The following is a 19,544-nucleotide window of genomic DNA, read 5'->3' as shown; positions in this document are numbered from 1 at the left end:
AGGCTGGTGTGAGCAGACAAGTGCTCTGTACCAGGCCCACTTCCTGACACCGGCAATAGTGTGAAGGAACCCAGATCTGGCTCCCAGCAGGGCAGGCGGCCCCAGCCTGGCTACTGCAGTGGGAGCCTGAGGCTGACCAGCTCGCCTTAAGAAAATGGCCTCGCTTTCCATCCTTCATTCTGTGAAAACAGTGGCCCTCGTTGGTCCACCATCCTCAGTCATCATGACTCTCTCAGTGGTCATCCACTCTCCCTTAAGCGCCCGCCACACCTTTCCCCAACTCATGCCCTCCTCAAAAAGTCACCAAGGTCTTGAGGACTCATATGCATCAGACACAGTCCCTCTCTCCAAGGAGCTCATGCCCCAGCCCCCACTCAGGATTCATCCGTTCCCCAGCGAAGACGTTTCCAGTGCCCAGGTGTGGTCTGAGATGCGGCCCAGCCTCCCTCTTCTTTCCTGCTCTTGTCCTGCGGGATTGCAAAGATAAACATGTACACTGTCACCAAGGGCAGGACCACTCAGGGAAGTGCCCCGCTCCAGCTCCAGGACTCCAGCCAGGCCCTCCTGATCTCCCCACCAGATGGATTTCGTTAGCAGCAAAGAAACCTCCTGCCTCCTGACAACCTTCAGGACAGGAAATGAATGACTCCAGCTCTCCCGTTACCTCCCCCCTGTCCGTCATCCGAGCTTCCTCAGGACAAAGGCCACGGACAGGCACATGTGGAGTGGGCAGGCTTGTGGATGGGCTCAGTGGGAAGGGAAGCACATTCCTAAAGTCAGCAAGACTGGCTGACGCCTGATCTGGCCCCACCCTGAGCTAGGTGTGGGGGAGAGAGCTGCAAGCCACGCACAGAAAGGAAGTGGCCGGGCCTGACAGACTCACCACCTCGCTCTGTCATTCCATCTGGGACCAGTGCTACAAGGGGACAGTTTACTCAGAGAGCATCTCCTGAGGGGCTGACCTGGCCTGAGTGGTCAGGGACAAGGCAGGGAGGACCCTGTGGGCAGCTAAGACGCCCCTTACCCCACTCCGACAGAGAAGAGCCAAGCCCGTGCCCAGAACGTTTGGTGGTGAAAGAGACAGCTCCACCTCCCCCACTCAGTGGCCGGGTATTGCCAAGGTGTGTGGAGAGTCGGCAGCAACCAACGGGCCAAGGAATCGGTGGCCGCCTGGCAGCCCTCCTGTGAAGGGACTGCACAGAGAGCTGTCTATCCAGTCAGCTTTCGCTCCTCCTGTGTGGCTAATGTGGCAGAGTTAGTGTGACGTTAGCTCTGAGACGTCCCCTCTAGCCCTTGAGGTCACTTGAGGTCCAGGGAATTCTAGACGTGGAGTTGAACTGGATGGAGGCTGAGGCCTGGCCCAGCCAGCCTCGATGGACCAGCAGGACCACGGGGGCTCTGCACCAAACTCGCACCCCTCCAGAGCCCAGGACCCACTCCAGGGCCAAAGGAAATTTTCCCCATTCTCTTTGTCTTCCCAGAGTTCCAGGCTCCAGTATTTATTTCTATGTACAAGCTCAGCCCGTGAGGTCTTAAGATGCACAAACACGTCAGACAGGCCTGCATCCTCCTTAGGGTCACTTGTAGGGCACAGCCCATCTCCTGGAGCCCAGAACTTGGAAGGAACTGGCCGCGCTATTCTCACTGCCTACTCTTAGGCTCCACCTGCCTGCTCCCACATGCAGCTTTTCTCAGGCTGGGAAGGCGCGCAATGTCCCACCCAGTGTGGGCTCTGCCTGGGTCTCTCTCTCACCTGGGGTTTATGCTAAGCAGCCACCCCCTGGAACCCTGGGCTTTCCTGGGCAGAGAGATGAGCTATTTCAGAGATGACAGTGTGACTCCAGGCTGTCAGCTCCCCAGGAATGCTGAGAGAGGAGACACTCCTACGGAGCAGGGGCCAGAGGACTTTGTGCCTGAAGCCTCAGTTGAGTTTCCTGAAGTTGTTCTGCAGGTCCTTGAATGTCACCCTGGCAGTTGGGTCCCTCCTTCAGATGGTCATTAGCTCCCTATGAAAGAGGCAGCCTGCTAGAGCCCCTGGTCACTAAGGACAGTGTCTGGGACACCGAACTGGAACCATTCTCTTACATCCTCTTCACCAGACACCATCACTCAGGGCGGACGCTCCCTTGAAAAGAGGGAGCTTACCTGAGAAAGGTGGCGGCGGAACATGGTACCGGAACACTTGGAAGTCTTCACCAGGGAGTTGCCACCCAATGACTTCCCTCTGTGACCAGCCCTGCTCATGGGTCACCCTGACAGAACGTCATTAATTCAGACTCCACCAATGCAGACTTTTTGGCACCTCTGACCATGTAGTTGATCTGAGATTAATCTTTGCATATTTGATCATCATCAGGATTTTGCCCAAGTTGATTAAGAGTGTAGATAGAATTGTGGACCGGTGATTAAGGAATCCAAGAAGACGCCCTGTCCGCAAGGCCCTGGCGTACCAGATGACGGCCACCCTGTGGTCTTGCCAGCAGAGTGAAGCAGAGACTGGAGGAACCCTTCCCGTGGAGATCCTGGGCCTCCTTAGCAAGATCCCTCACCTTGAAAAGTGATAACAGCGCGTTTTCTGTTAAATAAACTTGACCTTATCTTTGCCCTACTTCAAACTGGCTCCTCTCTGTTCAGCCACCTTTTTAGCCCACCCAGGTCGCGGATGCTGTAGGACATTTTAAGATTCAGGGCTGCAGGGCACCAGTCCCTCCAGGCCTTGGGCATTGCAAATGATGTAATATGTTTAAATAAAAGGTCATTTTCAAAACGGAACCTGAGATGACACCAGTTTGCCTGCATTCTGTCTGTTTGGACGTTGCCTTGGGAGGATTAGAACCTTGAGGGGATAGAGTTTGAGATGGCCCCTGGGACTCGGAGAGAACAGACACCTGTGGGGACATCCTTGCAGATACCCCAAGACATAGGCAAAGGAAAGAGCTCTGCAAGAACTAAGGAAATGAGTGTCCCCTCTCCCCATGGGCCCCCCTCCCACCCCCCACCTTGTAGAATATTCCTGGTATTCATAGACATCTGCCCACTGGGACAGGCTATTTTAAAGTGTCTTCTGCAGCCCAGGAAGGATAACATTGTCTAGCTTATCCTTTTTTCAGCTAATAGCGCCTGAGTGCATCAGCTTGTGCCAGGTCTGCTCAAAGCCCAGACGAGCCAAAGTCCATTCTCTGTCCTACCCATGAGCTCGAGCAATCCCGTGAGCAATTCTGTCCAAGACCCTCAAGGGGCTGAGGTCCAGGGAAGGCATCCATATTTATGGACTGTCTTATGCCCGCGCTTCCCTCCCCCATCCCTTAAAAGAAGCCAGCCACACTGAGAAACTAATCGTTCTTGTTGTCGTTCTGTTTATACACACGTATGTACACTTTGGGCCTAACTAGTAACCTGTAACTATGGAAACGGAGGCTGCCAGCACAGCTGTGAGGACACGGACACGGGCCCCATGTGCGGCTGCCACCAGAAGTACGCCCTCCACTCAGACGGTCGGACATGCATCGGTAAGTAGGCACCTTCGCCGAGCACCAGCACCCTTGCACCACCCTGGCCCCCATGGGTTGCACCGTGGGGTCCTGAAGTCAACCAGCACCCCCCGCCCCCGTGTCCCGGTTTCCAAGACGGGAGCTTCAGGGGACTAAGAAAGAGTATCCCCAGGTACTGATGGGAAGCTTTCTATGGAGACTTAACCCGGGGTCATTCAGCCACTCGGGACCAAGCGCCCCTGCTTTGTGTCATTGCGGGTTTTCTGTGGGTCCTCATCCTGGACGTGGGAGGTGGTCCCAGGCAGGTGGTCTGTAGGGAGGAGGAAGGGGTGTGTGCCTAAGGTGGGCAGCTCCTGTTCCTGATGCACAGGCGTTTGCTCCCCTAACATGGAGACACACAGCAGACTCGTTTAGCCTCACAAAGGCCCCATTCGTTATGTGAGCTGCCCACAGCAGTCTGAAAACCAAGAGGTTTTCTCAGAAAACTGCTTTAAGTCTTCATGTCTAGAACACCAGAGGAGATGGATTGTGTGGATCCCAGGTGGGGTCTGGGTGTTTTTAACTGCTTTCCCTTCCTGAACTAACGGGGGGCGGGGGGGCTCTCGCCAGACTCCCCCTCCCACCTAGAATCCCTTTTTCTCAGCAACGCCCCTTCTCCTCAGCTGGTAGGTAGTCTCCATTTGAGTCTCAGGCGCTTCCTTCTTCCTTATGTTCAAGGGAAAGCTTGACTATTTGTGATTATCTCCTTTGCCATAATCACGAGCAGGCTCTTTTCCCCACTCAAAAAGAACAGCCAATTTTTAACTGAGAAAAAGGAATTTCAAGGTTGGTGTCCATCCAACTTTGTTCGTCCTCCTCTTTTCTTCTCTTCAATGTTGACATGCTTTAGAAAACCCACAGTAATCAGTCATCGTGATTTTTTTTTTAAGTACCCACTTCCTACTATCGACTTGGAAGATATTTCTTAAGGGACTTTCAAGTAACAAGAAAGGGCTTGGCAAGCAAGCAAAGCCATGAAGCCCAGCGTTGGCTGTCACATTCTGTCCCCTGCGACTCTGCTCCCTGGTCCCTCGGGGGTCAGGCAGAGGGGCTGGGCCTAGGCCAGGGCACCAGGGGTCCCATCCTAGTCCCTGGCTGTCGTCCCAGGTGCTGCCGCCTGCGTGGTTCTCCCCTCCTCTGTGTGGCCCCTCCTCTCCAACAGCCGTTTTGATTTCATTTTATCTCATTCCTCCTGCTTTTCTGGTGATGGTCCCTGATTGCCTGTCTTGTCTGATAACTGACGTTCATTAATTATTTTCAGAGCCAAAAGCCAAACCAAACCAACCAAAAAAAAAAAATCAAAGCAAAACCCGGTCTCAGACCAGTGTCTCTATTGCAGCCTGATCCCATCTAGAACCTCCTCTCCCGCCTCTCCCTGTCTCTGCTGTCCTGCCGGGGGTCTCCCAAGGCCCACGGCCCCCTTCCTGTCTCGTCTGCTGGGGTCGCCCTCGGTGTTTGCGTCTGCAGTGGAGCCGCCTCTGCCGGCCACTGGCCCAGCGCAAACAGCTGCTGGCCAGACACACCCAGCCTGGTCTAACACATCTTGTCTTTGTCCACCTGACTCATCCTTTCTGATTTTTTTATCTTTTAGTGTCTGCTGCATGTGGAGGCCCCTGCTTGGATCTGTCTTCTAACGTAACTCCCCTCACCCCCTCTTTCCCTCTCCTCCCCTTAGAAATCCTTTCCCAGACCCAGCTCCTGGGCCGTCGCTCCCTGCTGGCCAGGAGGTCCTTCTGTCTGCCTGCTCCCTGCTCCTCAGGTCCCCCCCAGGAGCAAATGTCTCTGCACATCTCCCATTGAGCAAAAAAATAAATAAAAACCGTGACCCAGCTAACCTCACGCGCTCCTCCATGAGAAACACCTGGGCGGAGCTTCTGCCCAGCGGCCAGAACGCTCCTGGCCGTCTCTGTCTGCACGCTCCTAAAATGACTGACCCCTCTTTGCAACCCCTTGTTGAGCACTTGAATGTATCGCTCTAGTCCTCTATAGACAAGCAGGCAACCAGCGCTGCCCAAATCGATCCCCTGGTTTTTCTGTCTATTTGATTGGGTCCTTGTCATGTGTGTGTGTGTGTGTGTGTGTGTGTGTGTGTGTGTTTGTTCCTCCGTATGTTTTGTTCTTAATTTTGCATGAGTGTTTGACACACTTTCACGCCCTTGAGACAGGGCGTCTGCTATCCAGGCGCATCCATCACCGGACCTCGCGGCCCTGTCCCCTTGTCTTGTGCCTTGTCCTGTGCCCGCCTCTCTAGCCTGAGCCGGGCGTCTGTAATGGCCTGTGTCTTCGCGAGCTCCGCGGTGGTGCTGTGTGCTTCTGTGGCCCACCGCAGATGTGTCCTGTTTGCTCTGACCTCAGCTGCCTCCTCTGTTTGTGTGCAGATGGGCCCTGTGTCCCATCTGTGTCCTTTTGTGGTCATCCCCTTCTCTTCCCCCATCCCCTCCCACCCCCCTGCCTCACTGCCTCTTCGCTCTGCCCTGAACACACCACCTTGGAGGTGCCTGGGTTTAGCCCCTTGGCGAGGACGCCACGCCAGCCCGCATGCTGTGTTGGCTTTGTGTGCGCCACGCCGAAAGGCTGACTGTCTTGGGCCGCGGGAAGTGGGCTGTCATTAACCAGTGGCTCCGTGTTTGTCCCTTACTTGTGTTTTAGAGAAGGATGAGGCTGCAATTGAGCGCTCTCAGTTCAATGCCACGTCAGTAGCTGATGTGGACAAGCGGGTGAAACGGCGGCTACTCATGGGTAACACTTTTCTTCCACTTCCTTTGTTGTCCTTGCACTTTTGTTCATGTGTGTGCGTGCGTGTGGCATGTGCTGGCGTGTCGGGCTGTGCGTGTGTGTGCGAGCGTGTGGGGGGGCGTGTGCGGGGCTGTCCGTCTGTGTGGCGTGCCCACGTGTGCTCTGTGTGAGTGTGGGGGGCTCCACTCCAGATGGGAACTCACTTTTTCCTTTTTAAAGTTTTTACCCTTCATCAAACACGTGTATTTCTTTGTGTGTTTGTAGCAAAGAACCCAGACCCCATGCCTAGTGACCTCTGCGTAAGGAGGCGTGTGCTGTGAACCCCCTCTGCTTGCAGTTAAGGCCCACGTTCGCAGTTAGGACCCCAGCATCAGCAGAGCAACAGTGAGACGCAGACACAAAGGAGGGCGTTAGTGTAGCACAGGCATTCCGACAGCACGGTCCTGATCCATCTCCTCACTCAGGGAAGAAGCCCCATCCAGGGAAAAAAAAGCCACGTCTAGATTCGGGAGCAGGGGGTCCTAGGGGTGTCCAGTACAACCTGCTCTCTTTGTGGTTGGGAACTCTGCTGCTAGGGAGGGGAGGACTGGTTAAGGTCATCTAGCAGGACTCAGCCCCTCCCGGCCGCAAGGCCGCCCATCTCCCTGGATGACCCCAGCCCGGGCCTGCTGGGCTGGCGGCCTTGGCCAATTTTTCCACGGTCCCCCCTCCATCACCTGCTTGCCTTGGGGAGCTCCACACAATGTCCGCTGCATTCTGAGCACTGGCTCTGAGCTGGTTCCAGACAGACTCTAGGGAGGCGCAGCTGGAAGCGCCTGGTGCCACTCAGGGTGGCTCGGGGGGCCTGCTGGTATGGCTGCTTCTGTGCCGTGAGGGCGAGGACGTGACTGCTCTTCCAGCGGGCTCTGTCTGCACGAAGGAAAAGCAAGTCTGCCTCCTCATTCATTCATGCCTGTTTCTCAGTTGGTTCCACAGTTCTGGGCGTGCTGGCCCTGCGTGGCACCAGCTGCCTAGGCCTCTGGAGCACGGCTGTAGGATCGCCTGGGATTGTCACAACCTTCTTGGTGGTGCTCTGGCAGGTCACACCAGCCTTGGGAGCTGTGAAGCCAGGCAATGCATTTCCCATGTCTCATTTGAGGAAACTGAGGCTCATTGGGGTGCCCTGACTTGCCTAGGGTCCCACACTACCCTGCATAGCTGAGCTTAGCCCAGAGCTCATGGCAGCGTGACCGTCTCAATTGTCAGGGTCACAGGACCATGGAGGTCAGATCCTGACGGCCCTGGAGAGGTCCTCCCCTCCATGGGTCCTCGTATGGACCTCACAGGAGCCCAGGCATCTGGGGAGGAGGGACCTGTAAGTGGGACAGCCTGACGGGTGTGGCCTTTCGCACTGCGGAGGCTTGAGGCCCGCGCTACCTCCTGGGGCTTAGAGGAGCTAAGGAAATCATGAGCTGGCTGACGGTTCACACTGGGCGGGACAAGCATAGCTCTGTTTCTCGGACAAGAACATGAAGGGTCAGAGAGCCCAGAGGACTCACCTCTGGTCACACAGCAGCTGGGGCGAGCTCAGGCTGGAAGCCTGCTGTCTGCTGTCTCGTTGACTTGGGCTGTCTGGGTTGGCCTGGGAAGGTTTGGAAATGGCCAGTAGGTGGGCTTGGAGTTCCCACCAAGCAGGTGTGTCCACTACCCTCCAGGAAGGTGTGAGTCAGCACTGTGATGGTAGGTAGAAGTGAATGATGGGAACCCAAGAGTTGCTGGTGCTCTGAGGCCATGCTGAGGCCCAGGCGGGCCCAGGCCCCTCAGGCCCACTTACTAGGAAAAGTAGGCACTGCTACCGAGGCCAGAGCTCCAAGAGCAGAACAGGACCAAGAACTGGGCCCCCAGGTGCCCTGTACTCTTCCCAGCAAGAGCTTGGTGGCAGAAGAGGGCTGAGTGCATTAGCAGCAAGCAGGTGGGTGGCTGGGTAGGGGGGTCGGGGGAGAGAAGGGCCTCTGTGCTTGCTTTTTCTGAGTCTAGTCAGTGGATGATGGACCATAGCCAGAGCCGGAGCCAGGTCAGGGAGGTGAGGGAGGCGGCCCCGAGAAAACAGCTATCCTCACCCTGGTGTGGGAGGCACATTTGGGGAAGCATATCAGGGGACTCTGTGCCAGGCATCTGGAGGGGCCCAGGGATGATGGTAGCCTCCCCAGTGTTCCCACCTCTCTGATTGTAGAAACCAGCCCCCTTAGAGCCTATCCCTCCCCACAGACAAAAGACACCTCTCTCCCCTACAATACTTAACACCTGGGGGACAAGGACCAACAGCCAAGTGCCCACGCCCAGAACTGGGTAACCATCCTCAGAGGCTTGCGAGAAAGGCGCTGTGCTGTCTGGAGCACAGCTGGGCCCCCACCCCCAGCCCCCGCCAAGAGCCCCTAACCCTTATCACCTGTCTCTTCTGAGGGCAGCCGTGTAGTACAGACTGACGAGCCTATTGGACTTCAAGCCCTAACTAGTAGCCCCCAGTGAGATGTGGCTGCTCCCAGGCTATATTAATAGAGGCAAGGAATGGAGAATGAGGGAGGTGACCAGCGCTGGTCAGAGCACCCCTGGGGCCACATGCTCAGAGCCAACCCCCATCCCCTTCCCCACGTGGAAAAGGCAGCCTAGACGGTGAGGGGAATCAGAGTTGGGTTAGCATCGTTGGCCTGGGGAGGGTGCACAGGTAGTTTATCCCAGTGGGTCCTGAGACTGGAGGGCCACTTGAGCCCTGTTTGGGGTCCTGGGAGGGGATGGGGTAGAGCGGGGAGGAGCTTGTTCTGTGGCCCAGGAGCAGATGAGGAAGGTGAGACACTGAGAAATCCCACGGCAAGGTCAGACCCTGGCCGCCTGGCTCCCGTCTGTGCCCTTGACCGCTGCACTGACCAGCTCCCCCGAGAGGACAGAGATGAGCAGCTGTGGTGAGGGAAGACTGGGGGCCCAGGAATGATCTAATGTGAACAGGACCCATTGTAGTCACGGCACAGGGTTCCGCCAGGGCAGGGCACGTGCGCGGCAGTCGCCTGGTGGCTGAGGTGGCCTGGCAGGTGTCTTCCAGCCCTAGAGACCAAGTGTCTCCTGTGCCGATGGGGCTTATTTTTAGGGTGGGTGGGAAAGGATTAAGAGGGCTCCCCCTCCCTTGGCCCTCCAGAAGTGAGCGGGGGCAGGGCAGCTCTTGCCAGGCGCGGGAGGCTCCGTGCGCCCATGCCCATCCTTGCCACTCTCCGTGGCAACCGACCACACGTCAGCAGCAGCCTAGTCCTGCGGGCCCAGGGTGAAGCCCCTTTTCCGTGTCTCAGAGGGGTAAGTGGCCTCCTTACCGCAGGCTTCGTGTTCCGATTTACCCTCCCCCAAGTCGAGCTGGAGAATTTCGGCTTCATATGCTTGTAGGCCGTTTGCGTCAGAATCATTTCAGAAATGTTTTGTGCCCAGACTGCAGAGGTCAGAGGTCCCTTTGATGTCTGCAAGTCGTTTCATTAGTAGCCTCACCTCTGATCAAGGCCAAGAGCCGGGACCTAAGCAGGAAACAGGACACAGAATGTATGAGCTAAAACCTGGGTCCTTTACCCGCATGCGAGCTTCTCAGTTCCTTCGTGGAACCTGGCTGCTCTTCGTTTACCCACGGGCTAGCATTTTGGTTACAAGGTTCCCAAGTCTGGAAACTCGAACGAGCCAGCACTGAAACCCGTAGCTTTGGGGCACTGGCTGCTTCTCTGTGGCTCCCCCAGGCTCCATGCCTGGCGGCACCGGAAATGGAGGAGGCCGTCTCTGTAGGAAGCCGGTGAGGACCCTGGGCTCTGAGGGGTGAAGTGGCTCCCTCAGGGCGGCAGCTGGTCAGGGCAGGCCTGGATGCTGCGTCCATGGAACAAGGGGCCGCAGAGGTAGGGGGCTGCAGGCTGTAGTCAACCTCGAGTATGGACAGATCAGAAACCTCCAGAGAGCTGGAGGGGTGGGGGTTGTCTACAGCACAGCAGCCTGGGGCCATTTAGGGCCAAATGGCCCTGCCCCACCCTTGAGGTCTCAGTTGCACCCCAGTAGTTGCTGTTTATAATTACCCGCAGTCCCTGAGCACAGGCTAAGGCAGTTACGTTTACTTTAAAATAAAGAGACCTCAAAGTGTGTAACCGATTTCAGAATCCCATTAAAATGTTTGGATGTGAGGGTTAGAGTGATAAATTTCAATTTTCTGGCTGACTGGTGTGAAATACCTGAGTGCCAGGCTAAGTTTGCCACAGGCCGCCTGGGGCCCCGCTGACAGCAGGCCCGATGAGACCCAGTGAGCCCTACCTGTGAAGCCCAGGTCTTTAATCAGCTCCTTTCCCCCAGGTATCCGTGGGTTAGATGCCGTGTTACTTTCCTGTTGCCGCTGTTAATGAGTTACCACAGTCTTAGCGCCTGAAAACAACACAAAGATAGTCTCTTCTGCAGGTCAGAAATGTGACTTGGGACTCACGGGGCTAAAATCAAGGTGTTGGCAAGGGCTGCTTTCCTTCTGGAAGCTCTAGGGGTGAATCCATTTCCTGGCCTCTTCCAGCTTCTAGAGGACCCCACATTCCGTGGCTCCGGCCCCTTCCGCCACCTTCAAAGCGGCACTGCATCTCTCTGACCCTGCTCCCATCACCACAGCTCTTTCTCAGACCTCCCTCTTCCACTTTTGAGGACTCTTGTGACCACATGGGACCCACCCAGGATAGTCTCCCATCTCAGGGGCCTTAGTTTAATCACATCTGCAGAGGGTCCCGGAGCATTAAGACATGGACATTTTAGGAGGTTGTTATTCCACCAACCACAGATCGTTCAAATTTGGGCTGGGAGGAGCCTCCCAGGTTGGCTGCTGTGAGCTCCACTGAGGCAGAGCCCACGTCTGCCCTCTTCACTGGCTTATCCCCCAGACCACCAATCCCCCAGCACAGGGCAGGGGCTGGAAGGTGCAGGACAGCCCGCCCCCACCCCCGTGGGTGGGCTTCCAACCCCCAGCCATCTGCGCCCACTGCTTCCTCCGAAAGCCTTCGTGCATGCCAGCCCACCCCTCTGGCTGACCCTCCCTCCGCACCACTTTGCAGTTTGCAAGGTGCTCTCCAGTCAGCTCTGTCCAGCGAGTCTTCCCACAGCCTGTGAGGGAGCTGCACCCGCTTTACAGATGAAGAAGTGAGGCCCTGAAAAGGGAAGAGTCCCAGGCCAGGCGAACAGTGAGCAGTAGTCTGGACCAAGGGCCCAGGCTGCAGACCCCGCAGTCCGGGGCCCTGAGTCAGGAGCAGAGCGTGCATTCCAGGCAGAGCCGCCCCACCCCTCCCCCACCCCCGAAGGCACCAGACCGGACAGATGATTCCCAGCAGCCCATTCCAGGAGTGCCCTAAGCCCCAGAAGCAGAGGTGCCTGGACTCCGGGCCCAGTCGCCACAGTAATTGTTAACCTCAGCTTTCTCTGGGCCTTGCACTGTCCTCAGCCTTCCCTTCCCTCACAGCCACCCTGAGGGTTGGCGCTAAAGTAACTCCCATCTCACAGATGGGGAAACCGAGGCACAGAGTGGTAGCTAGGAATTCCTCTCCCACAGCTGGCCGCTGCCCATCTCCTGCTCCGCTCTACCTCTGAGCCCAGTCTCCCTTCCGTCGGATGGACATGGTGCCATAATACGACCGCCTAGCTGGGCTCAGAGGAGATGCCACAAGAGTGCCTGGGGCCTCACGTAGGGCAGCACTCAGGAAGGGGGTCGGGGGCTGGAGGCCTGGAAGGCGCAGGAAGACCAAGGGGAGGGCGGCGGTTATGGTCAGAAGGGCTGACATCTAGCGGGTGCAGACTGAGCCCCACGCTGTCCCCAGCCTCCTGTAACCGCATAGCCACCCCGGGAGGTCCGGCCGATGTCACGTCTCCTGTCACACACACTCCCCCTCTCCCCCAGCTCCCGGCTCCTCTGTCCACCCAGGGGCTGCCCTCCTGCCAGCCTCCCTTTCTGCAGCCACCATCTCCAGGGTCCCTGGGTTTGTCCTGATTTCACCAACCTGTGTCCCAGGCCACCTCCTCCCACTTCTAGTTCCAGACCCAGACCTTCAGACACCTCTAGGAAGCCACCCTCCAGCTGTCCCTCAAGCCCTGCACATGAAGACTTTCCCAGGCTTTCTGCCTCAGCAGGCCATGCCACCCACCACTCCTTGCCCCGGTGCTATCTTGGACAGCTCTCCTTGGCAAAGGCTCATCCAGACCTCAGTGGCCCTTCCCTGCCAACCCCAGCCCCAACTCTCTCCCTTGTCCACCAGCACCCTCTTTTGTCACAAACCTGGGGCCCACTGTTGGGGCAGAGGCCAAGTCTATGCCAGCTCTGATGGCCCCTCAAGGCACAGTGCCGGGCCTGGCCCAGAGGAGGAGCATGAAGGCTTCCTGGAGGAGTTGCCCAGAGATGGGCACGGCCTCGCACTCTTCACACAGGCAGGTGTCTGGCTGGGAGAGAAAGGGCAGGGCCCAGAGCCTGGACAAGCTAGCAGTGGGAAGGAACCAGGCAGATCCGAGGCAAGGGAAGTGATGACACAGGGTGAGTCCCCGGCCAGGTGCTCAGCAGGGGGCGTGGCCAGAGGAAAGGGTGGGTGGGGCCTGGGGCCTGGGCAGGCACCCCCGCCTCCAGCCTGGGCCTCCCTGCCCACAGGGCACTGGACTCTCTCCTTCAGGAAGAGCCAGGGTGGCCAGACTTCACGCGTTGCTGAACTGGACCTAAGTGTGGCTGTCAGCTGGGACCCCCTCCTGAGGCCCTGAGCTCCTGCCCTTAGTTCAGTCACAAACGCTATTCACACACACACACACACACACACACACACACACACACACACACAGGCTGCTAAAAGAAGGTGGGTCATGGTGACTCACTCCGCTACGTGGAGGGGCAGAGAGAGGTGTAGGCAAGGTGCCGGGCCGAGCAGCGCGTATTAGAGAAAAGGAGGAGGCCAGGGCACTGGCCGGCCCCAGATGGGGGCGCTGAGGCCTAGAGAGGATGTGACTCACCCACGGCCACCCTATGAGTTGGGCAGAACCAGGGCTCCTGGCACCTGGGCCCTGGCGCTATCGGGACCAAGCCTGGACGGAGGGAGCTGCCCTGAGAGGGCCCAGAGCTCGCACCCGTGAGGCCCTTGGTGTCCTTTGGGGCCTGAGGCCTTGTCGCTCTCCCCTTGCTCTGGGCCTCAGATGAAATGTGAATCTGATTCTAGCCAGTCTGTGGGCCCATCTCATAAAGTATAAAAACCTTGGAGACTTCGCCTCCCTGGGCACAGCTGACACAGGGCATCCTTCTGAATGGCACCTTCTCAGCCCCCAGAAGTGAGGGTGGGGGTGAGGGCAGGGTGCCAGGAGCTGGGGACATGCTCCCTCCCACCTGCAGGTCATGCGTGCACTGCCTCCTTACAGACAGGCCAGTATGCACAGGCCCTCCCAGGCCCTGGGGCAGTTCTGTGAGGTAGGACTACAGGTGGGGTGAGGGGTCCCCTGCTGCTGTATGAGGGGTAAGGTCAGGTCGGAAAAAATACCAGGAAACGCAGGCTGAGCCCAGTTGTTGGGTTTGGAGGACTTGCAGCGGACAAGGTGTGGGAGGTGCGACACCCAGCAGAGAACCCAGAGGGGATAAGAGGGGTGCGTGGATGGGGTACAGGCAGGAGGGTGACGGGATACAGCTAGAGGCCAGAGGCAGGGGTTTGCAGTGGGGGAGCATGAAATGGGGTTACAGAGAGGGTGATGTGGCCAGACAGGCCTGTGGGGATGACCCCTGAGGACCCTGAGGGAGACAGTACCTTCTCCATCTCCTGGCAGAGGTGGCCCAGCCCAGGCAGGTGAGGGGTTTAGCCAGAGTCACATGGCTCTTCAGAGGCAGTTGATTGTGGCTTGGGGGGTGGGGGGGTGAGCCCCACAAACAGAAGGTGGCCCTGCCTCGCTGCTTCTCACACTCACCCGATCCCACTAGGGGCTGGGCACCCTTGACCCCCACAAGCTTCTCCTGGGCCCCAACCCTTGTCGGAGGCTGTTCCCCAGCCCCTCCCTGTCCCCAGCCTTCCAGGTCCCCAGCCTTCCAGGTCCCCAGCCCCTCCCTGTCCTGCCTTAACCCTTTCCTAGGTCCCTTCCTTGGCCCTCAGGATTTGGTCCAAGTGGGTCTGTCCCATGCCCACTTCCTGGTGCTTTTGCCAGCCCCCCTGCCCTGCCCTACTCAGGAGGGCCCCAGAGTGGTAATACCGATTGTCCACGGTAGCCACAAATAGAAGGCACCCCAAAGAGCCCAGGGCATCTTTATCTTATTTTTTTTACCAGTACAATCTTTTGTCCGGCTGTGATCTTTGGGGGATCCCCAGTATGTAGAAACAGATGACCCTGACCAAGCACCTGGGTCGTCCGCCTACTGGCTCCTTTGTCCCGCCCTCCTTGGCAGAGACGGCCCACTCCTCCGCGCAAGCCCACCCTTGCCTCCGGGCTCCTCTCCAGCTGGCTACGAGCGGGGCAGGCCAGGTGGTGGCTGCAAACAAGGTGCCCGCCGCTGGCTGTTGGCGGAGGAGTAACCAGAGCTCAGGGCTGCCTGCAGCGAGGTGTCCTGGTCTGAGGAAACGAGGAAGCCGGGCTGGTCGTCTCAGTTGCTTAGCCAGGCTGTCTGGGTTTTAAGGACTGTGCGTCTGTTCTTCCTACAACAGTGGCGTTTTGTGGACAGTGACTGCCCTTTCTGGTTTGTTGTCCCGACCCAGGCTCTGTTGGAGACCTGGGCTCCGTTCGTCCGTCACCATAGCAGAGCCACCGCACATCTCTGAGCCTTGGTTTTCTTTTGCCAAAAGGAAGTTGTAGTCGCTACTCGGAAGCAGCGTGGGTGGGACGCTTGAGGTGTGGCCTAGCCGTGTGCTTGGCACGTGGCAGGTGTACGGTCGCAGTCCAATGTTCCCAGCACGGTAAGGGTGCCATTCGGTGTTACAGATGAGGAAACCGAGGCTCAGGGAAGTGACCTTCGTCGGGCTGCTGCTCCTTACGAGCCTCCCGCGCCTTCTTATGTAGAGCCGGCATAACAGCACCACCACCACCCCGCCCCCCTGAGGCTTGCCTGGACGAGAGGCTGTGTGCGAGCCCCTTTGTCTGCCCAGCACCCCTCCGCTTGGTGGCCAGGGCAAGGGCTCGCTGCCGGCTCCTGCCCCTGCCACCTGCTCTAATCTAAAACCTCAGTTGTCCTGGGCGGATAGGCCATTTGAAATCCCTCACACCAGAGGAAGAAAGCTCCCTGAGGTCTGTTCCACTCGCTCCTGGTTGGCCTCCTCTCTGCCCTCGGCCCCCACCCCCTCTGATGCAGACCCCAGGTCCAAGAGGGTTCTGTGTGAAGACCCCCACCCGCCAGGCAGGCCCAGGAGAGCGCATCGCCCCTGGCGCTGTGAAGCCACCTGGGGCCTCTGTGTAAGTTCCACGGGCAAAAACTTACCTCACAGCGCACTGCCCTGAGTGGGGACCAGTTCCCCGGTAGAGGAAGGTCACAGGGTGGTGTGGCCTACAGGCCTGCTCCCCGCGTGCTGGGCCTCACAGTCACCAGCTGTATGCAGAAAAGGCAGTGGTTGCGACCTGCCATGCTGCCTCCAGGCCACGCGGGCCCCTGGGGATCAAGGGCCTGCTGCCTCGGAGAGCTGTGCTGGGCGCCAAGCGGGGCCTCCCAGGACCTCCTTTCCCACTTGCCCCGCAGACCCGAGCTTGGGAGCCCCCACCCTGGTCAGGGCTGCAGTCCTGTCCCACAACTGCCCTGCCTCCGGCTGCCCTGGTCCCCTCCCCACACACCCACTGTCACCGTCACATCAGCCGCCAGCACGTCCCCCAGGGCCCAGCTCCACTCAGAGGCCCCAGCGCTCCTGGGCGGGTTCACCCAGCGCCCACTCTGCCGTAGTGCATCTCCACGTGTTGGTGAGAGCCACCCTCTGCAGACGGCTCTCAGGGTGGATGTCCGCAGGTGGAGCTCGGGGCCCGGCAGTGTGGTTAGGAGCAGGACGCTGGCACGCCGCAGACAGATGGGATGCTCCCCGCTCCGTCCCCTGCTCTCTGGTTGGGGAAGCCGCTTCTCCCCTCTCGGCTGAACTCTCCTCACTCGCCAAAGGGACTTCGTGATGAAGCCCAATGTGATTGTGGGGCGCAGTGAGGGTCACAGGCCTGCTGACAGGGCGACCCCGACAGAGGTCAGTGCCAGGGAGCCAGGTGCCACGGAAGGCTCCGGAGTCGTCTGAGTGACAGGCTCAGAGGTCCGATAGCCACAGCAGGGCCAGGAGAGCCAGTGGCTGACATCTCTCACGGCTGGCTTCAGTTGATCCTGGTGACAGATGGGTGGGCCTGCCCTGACTGAGGCCCAGGTCAGGGCAAGAGGCTTGGTCTGCGCCCACCACCAAGATGAAACCTTCAAGAGTCAGTTCAGGTATCTGAGCTGGCAGGGTCTCCGGGTCACTGGACCCACACCTGGCCCACTGGATCAGAGCCCCTGGGGGTAAGGCCAGGCACCCACACTGTGGATAAGCCCCCAGTGATTCCCAGGCACTCCACAGGCAGAAAATCCACGGCCCAGACTGGGGAGGGTCCTTTGCCCAGAGCCCCACGGCATGTGGGAAGCTAAGTGCGGCACTGGGGCCCCTGGACCCACGTCCAGGCCCTGAGGCGTGCACCCCACCCTGGCCCCACTGGGTACAGTGCTGTTTGCTGGCACTCTCCTCAGCCTCCTAGCCGGGGGAAGCCCACTCACCCTTTAGTCCCGCCCACCTCGGCTTCCCCGCGCCCTTCCAGTGCCCGTGACTCTGGCTGTGGCTGCAGATTCACAGGTCTCTGTGCCGTCGGGATCATCTCAGGCACCTGCCGGACCAGGTCTACGTGATTGTGAGGGCTCGGTCACAGTGCAGGGGCTTGGTCACCTTGCTTCCTCTGTTCCTCACAGGGCTGCCAGAATCTCGTTCTTTTATCCTGTCACTCAGCAGAAATCAGGTCCCTCCGTTATGCTGGCCCTGTGCTGGGCACTGGGGTCCTCCTGACACGGCTCTTCCTGGAGAGTGAGTGGCCAGTGGGGGAGACCATCACATGAACGGATGCCCAAGGCCTGAGAGAGCTCTGGGGGGGTTCCTGAGTCATGAGGGACTTGTGAGGTGGGGCCGAGGGAGCAATCCTGTGGAACCATGTTGCACGTGCTCTGGTGTGATGGGCTGAGGGACGGGAGCTGGGCCCAGGCTCCTCCCGTGAGAAAGGCGTGGTCCAGGCCCCGCTGTCTCCCTGAGAAGCCCTCCACCCCAGAGGCCTGGCTCAGGCCAGTTTCTTCTCTAGCTCCTCTCTCTTGGTCCTCCAGCACCAAGCAGTCCTTCCCAAACTGTTGTTTAGAGAGAAGAGAGAACCCCCCCGCTGCCCCGCTAGGCTGTGGCCTCGGTGAGACCAGGGGCTGTGTCTGGGGCATGTGCCCAGCACAGAGCTGTGCTCAGGGGATAAGTGTTGACTGGGTCAGAACTGGCAGCCGGTGCTAGGACTCCGCATGCCCGGGTTCTAAGAAGCGGCACCACGAGTGAGCGTGCGTCAGTTAGGGCATGTCACAGAGCACTGACATGTCCGCATTCTGTCTGGGCCTTGCGAGAAGTATGTGGTAAACACCATCATCTCCGCATCACACATCAGGAAACTCAGACCCTGAGACGTGAAGGGACCGGCCCGGGTTCGCAGGACCCACATGTAGAGCCCTGCCTGCTGACCCCGCAGCTCATGGCCTGTCTACCCCATGGTCCTTCACGGGCCTTGCTGGACCTCCCCCAGACCTAGAGCGGTGCAAGCAGGCAGTGCCAACTCAGGGCATCCTTCTGTCCTCCTGGTCCCTCTGTCTGGGCTGCATGGCTGGTCCAATTGAGTGGCCCGCCTTCCCTGCTCAGCGGCTGTCCAGGGCCTGGCCCGTAGCAGGGGTCCCTCAAGACCAAAACCAGCCTTTTAACATATCTGGGGTTTTCCCGCCGGCTGCAAAGGTATTTGCTCCTCGGCTCCATCCCACCTTAGAATCCCCAACCCCTGCCCGGCCTCCCCCCCTTGCCAGCCCAGCCCTGTGGGTAAGAGTTCTCCCCACTGGCTAGGTGAGGGGGCCGGGCCCCGTGGGCACACATCTCACCTTCTCAGGCCCCCTCCCTGAGCCACCCCTCAGGATCCCCGTCGAGGGTCCGGCTCTAGTCTTGTTCGCTCATCAGCCTGGAGCCTCAGAGTCTTGGGTCCAAATCCCAGCTCCTCCCAAAGGCTGTGTGATCCAGAACACCGGGCTGGCTTCACAGGTTACGTGACCCAGGCACTCACCAAGGCCCTGCCCTTAGAAGGACCCACCATCTGCTGTCTGTCTTGAAATCCTTAAGTTTTAGGCAAGTGCCCTTCATTTTTATTTCACACTGGGTCCCCTAAATAATTTAGTTGATCCTACCTGGACAAGTTACTCAACTTCTCTAAACCTCAGATTCTCTGCCTGCGAAAGGTCCCCCCGTCTGGAGCTGCTGGGAGGCCCGGGGAGGTTAGTGGATGAAAAGGCGCTTGGTCAGCTGTAAGGGACAGTGCCCTGGGAGGTTTGTTCCCCTGTAGCTCCAGGCGGAGAGGGGGGCCTTTAGAAAGAAGCCGTAGTTCTCATGGGGAGGCGGCTTCAGGCAGAGCCTGGAGGACTGGCAGGGAGGGCCCCAGAGGAAGTGCTCAGATCACTGGTCAGCGCTCTGGGGTGTGGCTCTGCCCTGGCCCCCTTCACTGCCCCGAAGGGCTGGCAACTGGACTCCAGCCTCCATTCCCACCATGTGCTTCTGGACAGGGTGCGGCCTCACCGATAGGCTTCCAGAGCCACACCTACCCTTAGCCCCAGCTCCTTCTGGTCCCTGGGGGCGGGTGGAGTCGGGGAGACCTGGGATGAGCCCACTCCTCTGGCCTCTCTCAGAGCCAGAGCCACCGCTGCAGTCCCAGCTCACATTTGCTGCTCGTATTTGGTGTGACTGTTGTCAGGGGAGAGGACACAGTGCCTGGTTTCTGAATCTGGGACAGCAGAGCACTAATATCAGACCTGGGTGGCCTCTAGTCCTGGGGACAGAGGTGAGGCTGCTGTTCACGGCACTCAGAGATGGGGGCCGGGCGGTGGCCCAGGGTGACCGCCATGCAAGGCAAGGAGCCTCCTTAGCAGCACCCAGTAGGCTCCACCTGGAAGCTGCCATGGACAGGACTTGGTCTCACCCAGGTCAGCCTGTCCTATAACTGTAGACCTCAGTCGACCTCCACTTTAGCCCAAAGGGCCAGATAAACTTC

General features: G+C 58.7%; 1 protein-coding gene across 3 annotated transcripts in view; it reads left to right on the top strand.

Annotated features, from left to right (window-relative positions):
- The window catches only part of SCUBE1 (signal peptide, CUB domain and EGF like domain containing 1), a 134,288-nt gene that overhangs the window by 72,037 nt on the left and 42,707 nt on the right, over positions 1 to 19,544 (top strand). For 2 of the 3 annotated variants that reach the window (XM_019624025.1, XM_019624027.1), the window contains exons 6-7: positions 3,393 to 3,509; positions 6,180 to 6,269. In XM_019624025.1, coding sequence (XP_019479570.1) covers positions 3,393 to 3,509; positions 6,180 to 6,269 — 207 coding nt within the window. The remainder of the gene's footprint in view (positions 1 to 3,392; positions 3,510 to 6,179; positions 6,270 to 19,544) is intronic. The other variant, XM_019624026.1, reaches the window with a different exon arrangement.

Source organism: Hipposideros armiger, unplaced genomic scaffold (assembly GCF_001890085.2).
Source record: "Hipposideros armiger isolate ML-2016 unplaced genomic scaffold, ASM189008v1 scaffold_572, whole genome shotgun sequence".
In the NCBI taxonomy this organism is placed as follows: domain Eukaryota; kingdom Metazoa; phylum Chordata; class Mammalia; order Chiroptera; family Hipposideridae; genus Hipposideros; species Hipposideros armiger.
This window is presented reverse-complemented; position numbering and strand designations above follow the sequence as displayed.